This window comes from Zootoca vivipara, chromosome 8 (assembly GCF_963506605.1).
Source record: "Zootoca vivipara chromosome 8, rZooViv1.1, whole genome shotgun sequence".
NCBI classification, from domain to species: domain Eukaryota; kingdom Metazoa; phylum Chordata; class Lepidosauria; order Squamata; family Lacertidae; genus Zootoca; species Zootoca vivipara.
Genome location: NC_083283.1, coordinates 2,115,693 through 2,130,205, shown reverse-complemented (window position 1 = coordinate 2,130,205; position 14,513 = coordinate 2,115,693). Strand labels below are relative to the sequence as shown.

At 45.0% G+C, this 14,513-nt stretch overlaps 1 protein-coding gene across 3 annotated transcripts; it reads right to left on the bottom strand.

Annotated features, from left to right (window-relative positions):
* Window positions 1-523: 523 nt before the first annotated feature.
* On the bottom strand, window positions 524-13,876 carry SNRNP48 (small nuclear ribonucleoprotein U11/U12 subunit 48). Of its 3 annotated transcripts, none has more exons than XM_060277551.1 (10): window positions 13,803-13,876; window positions 11,574-11,718; window positions 7,596-7,709; window positions 6,952-7,012; window positions 6,136-6,201; window positions 5,158-5,346; window positions 4,393-4,514; window positions 4,019-4,140; window positions 2,676-2,849; window positions 524-717 (listed from the first exon to the last, which is right to left on the bottom strand). In XM_060277551.1, the coding sequence occupies exons 2-10, from the start codon at window positions 11,712-11,714 to the stop codon at window positions 678-680; spliced, it is 1,029 nt and encodes a 342-aa protein (XP_060133534.1). In that variant the 5' UTR covers window positions 11,715-11,718; window positions 13,803-13,876; the 3' UTR covers window positions 524-677. The 3 variants fall into 3 exon arrangements, with proteins under 3 accessions (XP_060133534.1, XP_060133533.1, XP_060133535.1); XM_060277550.1 differs by having other exon boundaries at window positions 13,700-13,809; XM_060277552.1 differs by lacking the exon at window positions 7,596-7,709 and having other exon boundaries at window positions 13,700-13,817.
* Between the last annotated feature and the right edge of the window lie 637 nt (window positions 13,877-14,513).

The following is a 14,513-nucleotide window of genomic DNA, read 5'->3' as shown; positions in this document are numbered from 1 at the left end:
TCCAGTTCTGGGCACCACAGTTCAAGAAAGATACTGACAAGCTGGAACGTGTCCAGAAGAGGGCAACCAAAATGGTCAAAGGCCTGGAAATGATGCCTTATGAGGAACAGCTTAGGGAGCTGGGTATGTTTAGCCTGGAGAAGAGAAGGTTAAGGGGTGATATGATAGCCATGTTCAAATATATCAAAGGATGTCATATAGAGGAGGGAGAAAGGTTGTTTTCTGCTGCTCCAGAGAAGCGGACACGGAGCAATGGATTCAAACTACAAGAAAGAAGATTCCACCTAAACATTAGGAAGAACTTCCTGACAGTAAGAGCTGTTCAGCAGTGGGATTTGCTGCCAAGGAGTGTGGTGGAGTCTCCTTCTTTGGAGGTCTTTAAGCGGAGGCTTGACAGCCACCTGTCAGGAATGCTTTGGTGTTTCCTGCTTGGCAGGGGGTTGGACTGGATGGCCCTTGTGGTCTCTTCCAACTCTAGGATTCTATGATTATTCCTCAGTAAAGGAAGCTAAACTGGAGCAGGGAATTTTTAAATGGCATTTATTAATGGATGAAAAAGCTGGCAGAGCACAGCCTAGTTGTCTGCTGCAGAGCTGCGTGGGGATGCCCTGGGGATGAAACAGGCACAGCTTGACTTCTATCCCAGGCATCGCTGACAGACCTCTAATACACGGGTTTCATTTTTTCCTTTTGTGACTGCGATGCTTGCCTTCATGTCTGAAAGAAAACGAAACACATCGTTATGTAAGTCTTTAGCACTCCCGATATAAAAGCGACCCAGATCCCTCAAAAATCTACCCTTTTCCATGAAGACTGTGGCTAAACCTTTCTAGCCTCATCCCTTCACTTCCATTCCTTGTTACTCTTGCATCACACAAACTTCACCCAACAACTGAAAAAAATTCCATTAGTAAGATATTTTGGGTATGAATCTTTCCTTTTTGGCTATTCTTAGCCAAGCGACATATCACATGGAAAATCCATTTCAACCCAATTGCCACTGCAGGAATTTGAACTTGCTTTCAGCTGCATGGAGGTGGGTTTTAAACTCTTTGCCATCTATCCCATTTAGAAAATCGCTCCCAATTCCTACACAAATTGCTGTTTGCACCTTAGAGAGAGAATATGGTATTTTTCCCTTATAGGGCTAACTTGCTTTGAATTATTTTTAATGTTGTTTTTCTTGTTGCAACCTGCCCTGGCACCTTGGGATAAAAGTCAGGAAATAAATACATTAACGACAAGAACTTACCGCCGGAGCAGGATGTATGAAATTTTGAGACACATACACACACGAGATAGGTACACAGATTTAAAGTACATAACATGTGCCTTAGGTGTGCAGAGGTTACAGACAAGTCTAGGAGAGGTAAAATAGAGTATCTGAACAAACGAAACACCAGCTGTCGGGCAAAACTGTTGGGTTAGGTCTGAACTGGGGATTTAAGCAGTGCTTAAGCAATAAATGTGGGACCCAGGTGGCGCTGTGGTTAAACCACTGAGCCTAGGGCTTGCTGATCAGAAGGTTGGCGGTTCGAATCCCTGTGACGGGGTGAGCTCCCGTTGCTCGGTCCCAGCTCCTGCCAACCTAGCAGTTCGAAAGCACGTCAAAATGCAAGTAGATAAATAGGAACCACTACAGCGGGAAGGTAAACGGCGTTTCCATGTGCTGCTCTGGTTTGCCAGAAGCGGCTTAGTCATGCTGGCCACATGACCTGGAAGCTATACGCCGGCTCCCTCGGCCAATAATGCAAGATGAGCGCGCAACCCCAGAGTGGGGTCACGACTGGACCTAATGGTCAGGGGTCCCTTTACCTTTTTTAAGCAATAGATGGTGTGACAGGTAACTCTCATCTTATGCTTATTTTACTTATGCAATCTCAGCTTTGCGTGGGTGGAATGGATGGATGGATGGAGAGTGGAGAAAACCCACTCTCCATTTATTTATTCCCCCGAGCACAGTTCAAAGTGTTGGTACTGACCTTTAAAGCTCTAAACGGCCTCGGTCCAGTATACCTGAAGGAGCGTCTCCACCCCCCATCATTCAGCCTGAGATCCAGCACCGAGGGCCTTCTGGCGGTTCCCTCATTGCGAGAGGTGAGGTTGCAGGGAACCAAACAGAGGGCCTTCTCGGTAGTGGCGCCTCCCCTGTGGAACGCCCTCCCAGCAGATGTCAATAAGCAATTATTTTGCTTTTAGAAGACAACTGAAGGCGGCCCTGTTTAGGGAAATTTTTAATGTTTGATGCTGTACTGTTTTTAATATTCGGTTGGAAGCCGCCCAGAGTGGCTGGGGAAACCCAGCCAGATGGGCGGGGTATAAATAATATATTATTATTATTATTATTATTATTATTATTATTATTATTATTATTATTATTATTACAAGCTTGCCCAGCTTTGGGAAGGCAGTGCAAGAGCTCTAACAGCATCCCAGAGCCCTCGCACCTCCTTCCTCGAAATCGGGAAAGAGGGGGGGGGGCAGATCCAGGGGTTCTTGGCTTTATCAGTTTTTGCATTTATCCCGCGTGGATCCCAAGAACCAAACCCTCACGTGAGATGCGAGTTGCCTGTATTTGTAAGCCACTCTGTGGCACGTTCAGCTGAACCTCGATCTAATGTTTGAAGAATGCGGTGCCCATCACTGGAAGTCAAGAGACCAAGGGAAGTACTCGCCTCACTTTTTTCCTCCGGGACTCCTTCCCTCTCTCTCTTCCCCGACTCCTTTTTCGTTTGCCTGGACTTCGGCTGGAATTCCTCTTCTGTCGAGAATAATCAGCATCCTTTGAACTTCCACTCGACTGTCTTGAGTCAGCTGAGGTAGACCTTCGCTCTTTTAAACCTTCTTTTCTATTAAAGAGGGCGGGTGCATAATTGCTTTATTAGAGTACAGATCATTTAATTCAGGGGAAATAAACTGCTATGTCTGTTTTTGTATGGTCAGCAAGTCAGTAATTAATAATCTGGAAAAGATGCAGACTTGGTTAACGCTCACGCTTGCAAAATACTGCAGCCTTGTCTTCTTCTGAAAACATTGCAAAACACCTCCTTAAAACGGGAGAGAGATTTTCCCTTAGCACAACTTATGAGCCCCAGACCACTATCACTAGCCTGGTATTTCCCTCACATCACAATGGAGGATTTCGTGGGAAGACGAGAACATTTGTGTTTGCCACTCACTGTGGAAGAGAGGAAAGTTGTAAATAAGATTGCACAAGGCAGCCCTCGAGAATACAGCATTTAAGGAGAAATGGGGGAGAAATCAGCTAAGGCAGGCATGTCCAACAGGTAGATTGTGATCTACCAGCAGATCACTGGACGTCCGCTGTTGATCACTGGTACGGTAGATCATTGGCTCCCCCAAAGAAGCTGAACAACTGTGACTCCCCTAAAAAAAGCTCAACATTTTACCTCCTCCCTGAAAAAACTCAATAACTTTGACCCCCGCCCCCATGGGGCCTTTCTCCTTCCTAAAAAAAACTCAACAACTTTGACCTAAACCCCCCCAAAAGGGGGTAGATCACTGCCATTTTATAACTCTGTGAGTAGATAGCAGACTCTTGGGAGCTGGCCACCCCTGAGCTAAGTGATTCATGGAACGGTGAGGCATTAGTGCACAAAGAAGGGGCAGCACAGCTGATTTCTGGGAGACTCCTAAAGGTCCCCGAACTCCTAGAGATAGAATCACAGAATTGTAGAGTTGGAAAGGACCCCAAAGTTCATCTTGCACAACCCCCAGCAATGCAGGAATTACAGCTAAAGGATTCCTGGTGGAACCTCTGTTTAAAAAGCTCCAAGGGAAAGCGTTCCACTTTCTGAGGGGGTCAAACAGCTCTTACTGTCGGAAAGTTCCTTTTCAAGTTTAGTCAGGATCTCCTTCCTTGTAATTTGACTCCCTTCCAGCTCATACAATTCTGTATTCCAGAGTTGACCTGGCAACGCTGCAACCCTAAGACCATTTGCATCAGTTCACAAGGTACCAGTGTGCCCCGCGAGTGTTTTGTAGCGACAGTTCTCACCTCCCTGCAGACTTTGCTGAAAAAGAGGAGTTTTCGTCTTCGCAGGATTCCGCGTTCCTGTTCTCCTCCTGCCAATGAGCTGCAAGCTCTTCCATGTGCACGCCGATCACATCCCTGATCACCTGGGCAGGGACCACAGACAGGAGTGGGAATCAGGCCAACAGTGAAATCTCAGCTGGGCAAGAGAGCTTGCCAAGCAGTAAGGTGATCGGACGCTTCCTTAAAATGCACATTTGTAAGGCAGCTTAGCCTAAAACACTGGGGATGCCAGAAATCCTCTCAAGGGGTTTAATTAATGGATGGTTTGTGCCAACTGAAAAGTGTTTTGATTCTTGCAAGGATATCCACCGTCTCCCCAGCTCCTCAGGACACACCTCTGTGTAGGATTTCTTGGTAATGTGAACATTCTTCGCTCTGTAGGACTGCCGCCGTCTTTTATAATCCCGCATCTCTGCCAGAATTTCAAGGTGGGACTTTGGACCTTTCTGGCCGTCATCTAAAGGCAAAAGAAGAGGAAGAAGAGGTTATTTTATTACATTAGAAAGGTAAAGGTAAAGGGACCCCTGACCATTAGGTCCAGTCGTGACCGACTCTGGGGTTGCGCGCTCATCTCGCATTATTGGCCAAAGGAGCCGGCGTACAGCTTCCAGGTCATGTGGCCAGCATGACAAAGCCACTTCTGGCTAACCAGAGCAGCACACGGAAACGCCGTTTACCTTCCCGCTGTAGCGGTACCTATTTATCTACTTGCATTTTGACGTGCTTTCGAACTGCTAGGTTGGCAGGAGCTGGGACCGAGCAACGGGAACTCACCCCGTCACAGGGATTCGAACAGCTGACCTTCTGATCAGCAAGCCCTAGGCTCAGTGGTTTAACCCACAGCGCCACCTGGGTCCCTAATACATTAGAAACATTCGCTTTAATTCACAGGTGGTGTACATACAATATCACAGGGGGAAATGGAAGAAAATGCAGCTTCAAAAAGACCGAGATAAAGTAAACCGCTCAACTATAGGTAGGAGCGGAGATATCTAATTCAAGCACAGGGGACGCCTGAGCAAAAGCGTACCAAATCCGACCCCACATTTTGAGACTTTCAAATGTCACACAGAGTACAGCTGTAACGGTTTCCTCCTGACCTTGGTTGACTTTTGCTGCCAGATCTACGAAGAGATCACTGTCGTTTTCTGCCAGCTGGGATATTGACCTCTGCTTCTTCGTTTCTGCAAGGACGTAATCGTAAATGGCCAGGCGGTCGGCTTGGGTCAGGTCGCAGACGTAGCGCTTGTGGTTCTGTGGAACTTCGACAGGCAGGAAGGAATAGGCACCTAGAGCGTTCAAAACAGACACATGATCTGAACCGGAGGGCCGTGAAGAACACACGGAACTCGTGACACAAGAACCCGTGGGCATCCAACGAAGATGAATGTCGGAAGATTCGGGACAGATAAAAGAAAGGACTTCCTGAAGCAGCACAGAGTTAAACTGCGGAACTCCCTCCCACAGGAAACAGCAATGGCCACTCACCTAGATGGATTTAAAAGAGTATTAGACAAATTCATGGAGGAAAGAACTATTGGTGGCTACTAGTCAGTGCTTTTTTCCCAGGGGGCACTCAAGGGCACCCAGTACCGGCACCTCTTTTTGTTGTTTTTAAAAAGTGTGGCACTTACTGTAACAACTTCATGGGGAGTACGGGCACCTATTTTTCTAGGGGGGGAAGCACTGCTTCTAGCCATGATGGCTCTGCCCTGCCTCCACAGCTGGAGACAGCGATGCTTCTGAATAGCAGTTGCTGGAGGTTGCAGGAGGGGAGAGGGCTCTTGTGTTCGAATCCTGGTTTCCCACAGGTATCTGGGTGGCAATTGTGAGAGCAGGAGGCTGGACCAGATGGACCATGACACTTTGAAAGTGCTGTATGTACATTTAGCAGAACACAATAATGCTGGAAGGGAATGACTGAGCCTCAAGAATATAAGCATTTTCAGGGCGTTCCAAGAAATGGAGGAAAAAACGGGAAAGCTAGACATCGCTGTATAAAAACATTCTCCAATATACGGAGCAGTCAAGACTCAATAGGAACCAAGGATGATTGTCACTTCAGAATCCCTACTTACCTAAACCATAACTTCCACTCTCTTTAGCGATGGCTTGTTTAATGATGTCAAATTGCAAATTCTTGTCTGCAGCAAAATAAAGGAGGGCACATAAGAATGCTAACTATATTTAGGACACTTGGAAGTCTAAAGACAGATGATTCAATCTGCAATACCCAATATACATTAAGCAGCACCCGACATGGTTTTAAAAGCATCAGAGATCAGAAATTTTAATTATGCAGGATGTAAAAAAAGATTTCCTAGACACACTGTTTCCCTATAGAGATCTTTAATATTCCAGGCTCCTCGGATTAAATGATCACAAAATCAGTGGAGAACAACATAGCACCCAAATTTCAGATAAGCTAATTGTCTTATTTATAAAAATAGCTATTTTTATCAATGTGACTCCTAGCCACAGAGGTCATTTGGGCATAGCTGTCAAGTTCTCCCTTTCTTTAAGGGAAGTTCCCTTATTATGCTGAATAGGCTTCCTCGCGAGAAAAGGGAAAACTTGACAGCTATGCATTTGGGCCTCTAATTCACAGATGTGTCCAGGAAGTACCACCAAGCTATGTACCTGACCTTTCAGAGGGAGGGAACCCTATCCAGAACGAGCAATAGGCCTATCTTCCAAGCACAGGCGCCACCTACTCACAGACCCTCAATTCCCCCAGGATTCAAACTCAGTTTATTGGCCCTCATCCAGTCCACAGCTGCACTGACACACTGGTCCAGAGCTTGATTATTCTGCTAACATACAATAAGAACCTCAGCATGCCACGTTGGCCGTGCCATATTTTACTTTCTCTTCACTGCCACATTTGCACTCACCCATCTGCACACGAGGGATCTTTGCTTTCTCTAAGAAAAAAGTAGAATCGTACATTTCAGCCTGCAAGACAAAAAGGTAAATAAAAGATGAAGCCATTCAGTAATCATGATTGTCACCAGTGGGTATTCTGTTCCACTCTCAGCTACACAAGTGGAACAGAACCCAACACTCTTCCCAATATGGCTAATCCAGTCGTCCTCATTTGTACACCTCTTTATAGGAGTCAACAAAGTCACTTAGAAGCAGGGTGGATTTAAAGCAGGCATCCCCAAACTGCGGCCCTCCAGATGTTTTGGCCTACAACTCCCACGATCCCTAGCTAATAGGACCAGTGGTCGGGGAAGATGGGAATTGTAGTCCAAAACATCTGGAGGGGTGAAGTTTGGGGGTGCCTGATTTAAAACATGAGGTGTAAGGTCAATCAGATAGGCTTTATGGACAGTCTTGGTATAACACCAAAAACACTTCCGAAATCCAAATGCTTGCGCTGATTTCAAAGTTCTTGGCTCTAGTAGAAACATCATTGTGTTGTTTAGTCATTTAGTCGTGTCCGACTCTTCGTGACCCCATGGACCATGGCATTTTTCTCCCGTTCCAGAATATGAATAATCCCCACAAAAAGGAGACTAGCAAAGAGTATTACCTCCTCCTCTTTAGAATAATCCAGTTTTCTCAGCCTACAGGACACCATATGCTTCTCCAGGGAAGATCTGGGCATTTGGTGGTTAGGATCATACGGGCAAGACACTCGCTCACACTGGGGGGGAAACAAAATATTTTATGCGTGAAACAGTGGCAAGACTCCTTAAGAAAAGCAGACAAATTTCATAGCGAAACAGGAATTCAAAAAACATTTCCCTGTCTATCTCTTCTCTCAATATTAAAGCTATCAGGCAATTTAATGTCACCCATTAGCTTCAAGATAGCAGCCCAAGAGCCTCTGGTAAAATAAAAACCACCAGCTCTGGAGCTGTGAGAAAACGGAAAAAAATAAAATTCTGAGGATGTGTCCACGATGAGTTAAAAAAGATGTTTAAATTATCCATTGAAAAGAAGCCAGAAATGTATTTGCTAGGGATTTTAGGAAAGGACATCCCACAAGATTAAAAAAATGTTATTTTTATATGCCGCAGCAGCCGCCAGATTAGTATTTGCTAGAATTCGGAAAGGAGACCGTGTCCTCACAAAAGAAGATTGGATAAACAATCTATGTGAATTCACAGACCTGGCTAAATTAACGGCAGCCATAAGACACCAGACAAATCAGAAACTCAGGCTGGAATGGCAATGTTTTGAGGACCATATGAAATAACACTGTTCTAGGGATAATATGTTGATATGCATGGACTAAGCATGTAAAGTTGATTTTAAGATTCAAATGAAAAATCAATTTTGGACTGGAATGAATAATATGTATGGGACGCAGTGATAATAGGATTCTAATATATAAAGTAAGTCGAATTGAGGTGGAGGGAAGTCATACAGGTGTCACCTTAAGTTTATTTCCTTATTTCTTTTTTTATTTCACTTTTATGTATATTTTTCTTTTAAGTTGCGTTAACGTATACTTGTGCATAAGATAGTTTAAGAGTTGTGAAATTGTAAATTTCTTTCTTTTTCTTATGAATAAAAAATAAAATAAAATAAAAAGCCTCTGATCAACCTGATCATCAGCCGGCTAAGGTCCCAGGGGTTGATAAAGGCTGGGTTAAGAAGTATCTCTTTCCCGGCCTCAGGACACCCAGCCCCACGGCCAAATTTAAGCTGTCCTTTTGCAGAAGGAATGAAGCCAGTCAGTCTCACGTAGGCTCAGCAGAAGAGGAAGGTGAGGGGCAGTTGGCCAGGCACCAGCTAGGGTTCCTAGATGCTAACATCTGGGACTCTTTTTTGTGGGCAGGGAGTAATAATAATAATAATAATAATAATAATAATAATAATAATAATTTATTACAGTATTTATACCCCACCCATCTGACTGGGTTTCCCTAGCCACTCTGGGCGGCTTCCATTAAAATACAATAATCTATTAAACATGATTTCTGTATTTTAATGTTTTGTTGGAAGCCGCCCAGAGTGGCTGGGGCTGCCTTCAGATGTCTTCTAAACATCAGATACTTTATTTCCTTGACACTTGGTGGGAGGGCGTTCCACAGGGTGGGTGCCACCACCGAGAAGGCCCTCTGCCTAGTTCCCTGCGACTTGGCTTCTCGCAATGAGGGAACCGCCAGAAGGCCCTCGGAGCTGGACCTCAGTGTCCGGGCAGAACGATGGGGGTGGAGACGCTCCTTCAGGTATACTGGACCAAGGCCATTAAGGGCTTTAAAGGTCAGCACCAACACTTTGAATTGTGCCCAGAAACGTACTGGAAACGTAACTCTACTATCACAAAGCTACATCAATGCAAAATGTTTTTACATTACCCTGAAATGCACGGCCTCAAAGAAGTTCAGAGCATGTCATTCAGGACTTGTAAAAAGCTGTACAGTCAAACCTCGGCTCCCGAAAAACCTCCGTTTTGGAACATTCCGGCTCCCGAACGCCACAAACCTGGAAGTAAATACTCCGGTTTTCTAATGTTTTCCGGAAGCCGAACGTCTGGCGCGGCTTCCGCTTGAGTGTCGGAAGCTCCTGAAACCCATCGGAAGCCGCACCTCGGTTGTCGAATGTTTCAGAAGCCGAATTATGTTTGACAACCGAGGTTTGACTGTACCTATATAACATAAGATGCTCCACTGGGAAACCAGGAAGCAGTGGGATTCAGAAGCATTGCTGCCTCTAACAATAGCTGTCAAGTTTTCCCTTTTCTCGCGAGGAAGCCTATTCAGCATAAGGGAATTTCCCTTTTAAAAAGGGAGAACTTGACAGCTATGCCTCTGACTGTGGAGGCACAGAAGAGCCATTGTGGCTTGTAGCTACCCATAGCCGTCTGCTCCATTTGTTGTATCCTACTTTAATTTCCCTCTCCTCTTCTGTACAAGAGCAGTGGATGAGATTTGTGTATGACAGTGATGACGAACAGTGCCGGATTTACGTATAAGCTAAACAAGCTCTAGCTTAGAGCCCCACTCACTTGGGGGCCCCCCCAAAAAAACCTGGATGTACATTTCCAAAATAGAAGATAAAAACCAAATAAAATAAAAGCTACAATTATTATTTCATGTCATAGCAAGTTTCTACAGACTAGATTATGAGTCTTTGTAAATTGTGTTTTGTTATTACCAAATGCCAAAGTGTTTGCATCATTGTTATGAATGAAAAAATCATTTTAAGTTAAGAGTTTAATAATTATTTCACTATTAATATACTTCTTCTAAATTGTATTTCAATTCAGCAATTACTTTGATTAAAATACATATTTTGTTATGTGCAAATGGCTTGGGATACCTATGAGGTCCATAAATTACCACATAGCATATATTCAACACAAAAAACAGCGACAATTTGTTGTTGCCAAAGGACAGCTGGACCTATAAAGGGCCCCATTACCTTCAGGAGCTTAGGGCCTCATCAAACCTGAATCCGGCCCTGATGATGAACTCTCCATGTGTCTGCTGGACTGCATAACCCAGAGGTCGGCAACCTAATGCCCACGGGCCGGAGGTGGCCCATGAGGGTCGCTTAACCGGCGCATGAGCAACCCCAAACCAAGCCGCCTGCTCAGCAAGTCCGACGCAACACTAAACCGGCACAGCGCAGCGCGGGGACTCTCTTCCACAGCTCTGGAAATCGCTTCTGCGCATGCCCAGATGCCAGAAATCGAGTCTGCACATGCCCATGGCACTGAACATTGCTTCTGCGCATGCCCAGACGCCGAAAATTGCTTCTGCGCAGGCACGATTTTCAGCGTCTGGTCATGCACAGAAGCAATTTCCGGCGCCGCAGACATGCGCAGTCGCGATGTCCAGCATCATAGAATCATAGAATCATAGAGTTGGAAGAGACCACAAGGGCCATCCAGTCCAACCCCCTGCCAAGCGGGAAACACCATCAAAGCATTCTTGACATATGCCTGTCAAGCCTCTGCTTAAAGACCTCCAAAGAAGGAGACTCCACCACACTCCTTGGTAGCAAATTCCACTGCCGAACAGCTCTTACTGTCAGGAAGTTCTTCCTAATGTTTAGGTGGAATTTTCTTTCTTGAAGTTTGAATCCATTGCTCCGTGTCCGCTTCTCTGGAGCAGCAGAAAACAACCTTTCTCCCTCCTCTATATGACATCCTTTTATATATTTGAACATGGCTATCATATCACCCCTTAACCTTCTCTTCTCCAGGCTAAACATACCCAGCTCCCTAAGCTGTTCCTCATAAGGCATCCTTTCCAGGCCTTTGACCATTTTGGTTGCCCTCCTCTGGACACATTCCAGCTTGTCAGTATCCTTCTTGAACTGTGGTGCCCAGAACTGCGCTGTGCCAGTCCAGCCCACGGAGGATCTCCGCAGGCGTGATGCGGCTCATGCCTGGTAAGCCTTGCCGACCCCTGGCATAACCTATCGTCCATGACCACTGACCAGGGTGATGGGTTTTGGAGTCCAACAGTCTCTGGAGGGCACAGGTTCCCCATCCCTACTGGGAAAGCGGTAATGAACAGGCGCATGACATTCCACTCTGTTGTAATCTTACCGGGTTTCCAAGCCACACAGCGAAGGAAAAAGGCATCTTCCTCTCAGGGTTGTCTGTGCCAGGAGCCATGCTTCGTAGGGGCAACCCTGGCTCAACTGGCTCCAAACTCAGGTGACTTTGGGATGACGCAACACCATCCATGCTCCTGGCAAAAAAAAAAAAATCCCGTTTTTATCATTCAGTGGAGTTGAGCGAATAGAGCAAAAGAGCAAAAACAGATTAGGCCCAAGTTATCAGAAGGACTCTATGTGGGACAAGAAGCTACAGTTAGAACTGGATATGGAACAACTGATTGGTTCAAAATTGGGAAAGCAGTTACGACAAGGCTGTATATTGTCTCCCTGCTTATTTAATTTATATGCAGAATTCATCATGCGAAAGGCTGGACTAGATGAATCCCAAGCAGGAATTAAGATTGCCGGAAGAAATATCAACAACCTCAGATATGCAGATGACACAACCTTGATGGCAGAAAGCGAGGAGGAATTAAAGAACCTTTTAATGAGGGTGAAAGAGGAGAGCACAAAATATGGTCTGAAGCTCAACATCAAAAAACCCAAGATCATGGCCACTGGTCCCAGCACCTCCTGGCAAATAGAAGGGGAAGAAATGGAGGCAGTGAGAGATTTTACCTTCTTGGGCTCCTTGATCACTGCAGATGGTGACAGCAGTCACGAAATTAAAAGACGCCTGCTTCTTGGGAGAAAAGCAATGACAAACTTAGACAGCATCTTAAAAAGCAGAGACATCACCTTGCCGACAAAGGTCCGTATAGTTAAAGCTATGGTTTTCCCAGTAGTGATGTATGGAAGTGAGAGCTGGACCATAAAGAAGGCTGATCGCCGAAGAATTGATGCTTTTGAATTATGGTGCTGGAGGAGACTCTTGAGAATCCCATGGACTGCAAGAAGATCAAACCTATCCATTTTTAAGGAAATCAGCCCTGAGTGCTCACTGGAAGCACAGATCCTGAAGCTGAGGCTCCAATACTTTGGCCACCTCATGAGAAGAGAAGACTCCCTGGAAAAGACCCTGATGTTGGGAAAGATTGAGGGCACTAGGAGAAGGGGATGACAGAGGACGAGATGGTTGGACAGTGTTCTCGAAGCTACGAACATGAGTTTGACCAAACTGCGGGAGGCAGTGCAAGACAGGAGTGCCTGGTGTGCTATGGTCCATGGGGTCACGAAGAGTCAGACACGACTAAACAACTAAACAACAACAACAATCAGAAGGACCTCTGGCTGCCATGGGTGTCCCAGCACAGTCAGCAGCACACTAAAAGATGGGGAGAGTGGACAACTGACTGGGCTACACTTAAATTGAAATAAAAACTGCAATTATTACTATTCCCACCCACGCTTCATGCAAGGTCCCAGGGCAGATTGCAAACAATTTAAAACATGTTACAAACCCTGCAGTTTTATAAGAGCATATATTTAAAGCAGATGAACAAATGAGTAAATTACTGGTAAGTTAATTTGGAATACGCAGAAAATATTTTAAAAATAATAATTAAGGAACCGCAGAAAGCGGGGGAAGGAAGCCGAGTTTTGAAATGTTTAAATGATTGTAAAATGATTGAAATGTATAAAATTGAAAATCATAAATTAAAACGTTACATTTTTTAAAAAAAACAGCAACCCCCCTGCAATTACAAATAAAAATTAAAAAATACAACCACACACACAAAATATAATAAAAAACAGCTTCCCGTGGAAAAATAGTTCACACCATTGCTTATATTAGATTTAGAAATTTCCAATCTTTCTGGTTCCTGAAAAGAGACTGCCATTAAGAGGGCAGAATTGCCTGGCTGGAATGTGTCAATAATAATAATAATAATAATAATACCCTGCCGATCTGGCTGGGTTTCCTCAGCCACTCTGGGGACACGAGAACCACTTTCAAGTATCTCAAGGGCTTTGGCATGGGAGAGGGGGGAAGGTTGTTTTCTCCTGCTCTGGAGGGTAGGACTCGAACCCATGGCTTCAAGTCACAAGGAAGGCGCTTCCGACTCAGGAAGAACTTTCTGCTTGGCAGTGGCATGAAAATAGTTTATATTTTCTGTTTAGGTGGTGGACTCTCCCTCCTTGGAGGCTTTTAGGCAGAGCTTGGGTGGCCACCTGCTATGGAGGCTTTAGCTGAGATCCTTGCATTGCAGGGGGTTGGACTAGAGGACCTTTGGGGGACCCTTCCAGCTCTACCGTCCTCTCATTCCCGACCCACCTGGATGCAGCTCCGCGGGAGACACCCGGATGCAGGTTGCCTGGCAAGAACAGGAAGCGGGCTGGGCTGATTGACCATAGAGTTCGGCGGGAGAGACTGGACGTCCGGATGTCCGAGGGCGGGACTTCCTGGCCGGGCGGAAGTAGGATCTGCAGCCAGGAGTCGCCATGGCTGGTTATTCAGCTGTACTGGTGCGCTGTTGCTGGTGCCTTGGCGCTTTTATTACAAATATCTGTGTTTCAAATATACATACACCGAAAGGACTGCTGCTTCTGCTCGACAGAGAGGGCTCCTTATTAAAATTTATTTTTATCTATGTCACTTTCAATTGTTATTGATATCAATGTTGTATTTTTAGATTTTATGACTTATGTGGAAATTGTTTTCCATTTGGTTGTGTACCTTTAGGTGTGTTTTATTTATTGTTTATGACTTTTGTTATGTTGGTAATTATGTAAATCTTGTCATGTTGTAAGCCGCCTTGAGCATTGTTTTAACTATGGAAAGGCAGCATACAAATAAAATGATTACACAGTGTGTGTATATATGTGCATCATGTATGAATACATGTATTAATGTTTAATTGCTTTCTTAATTATAAGGCTTTTTTCTTCTATGCTCTTAGATGCTCTTATTTTATTCTTAAGCTGCTTTGAGTCCTTGTCAGGGGGGGAAAGCGGAGTTTAAATAAATATAATAACAATAATATAG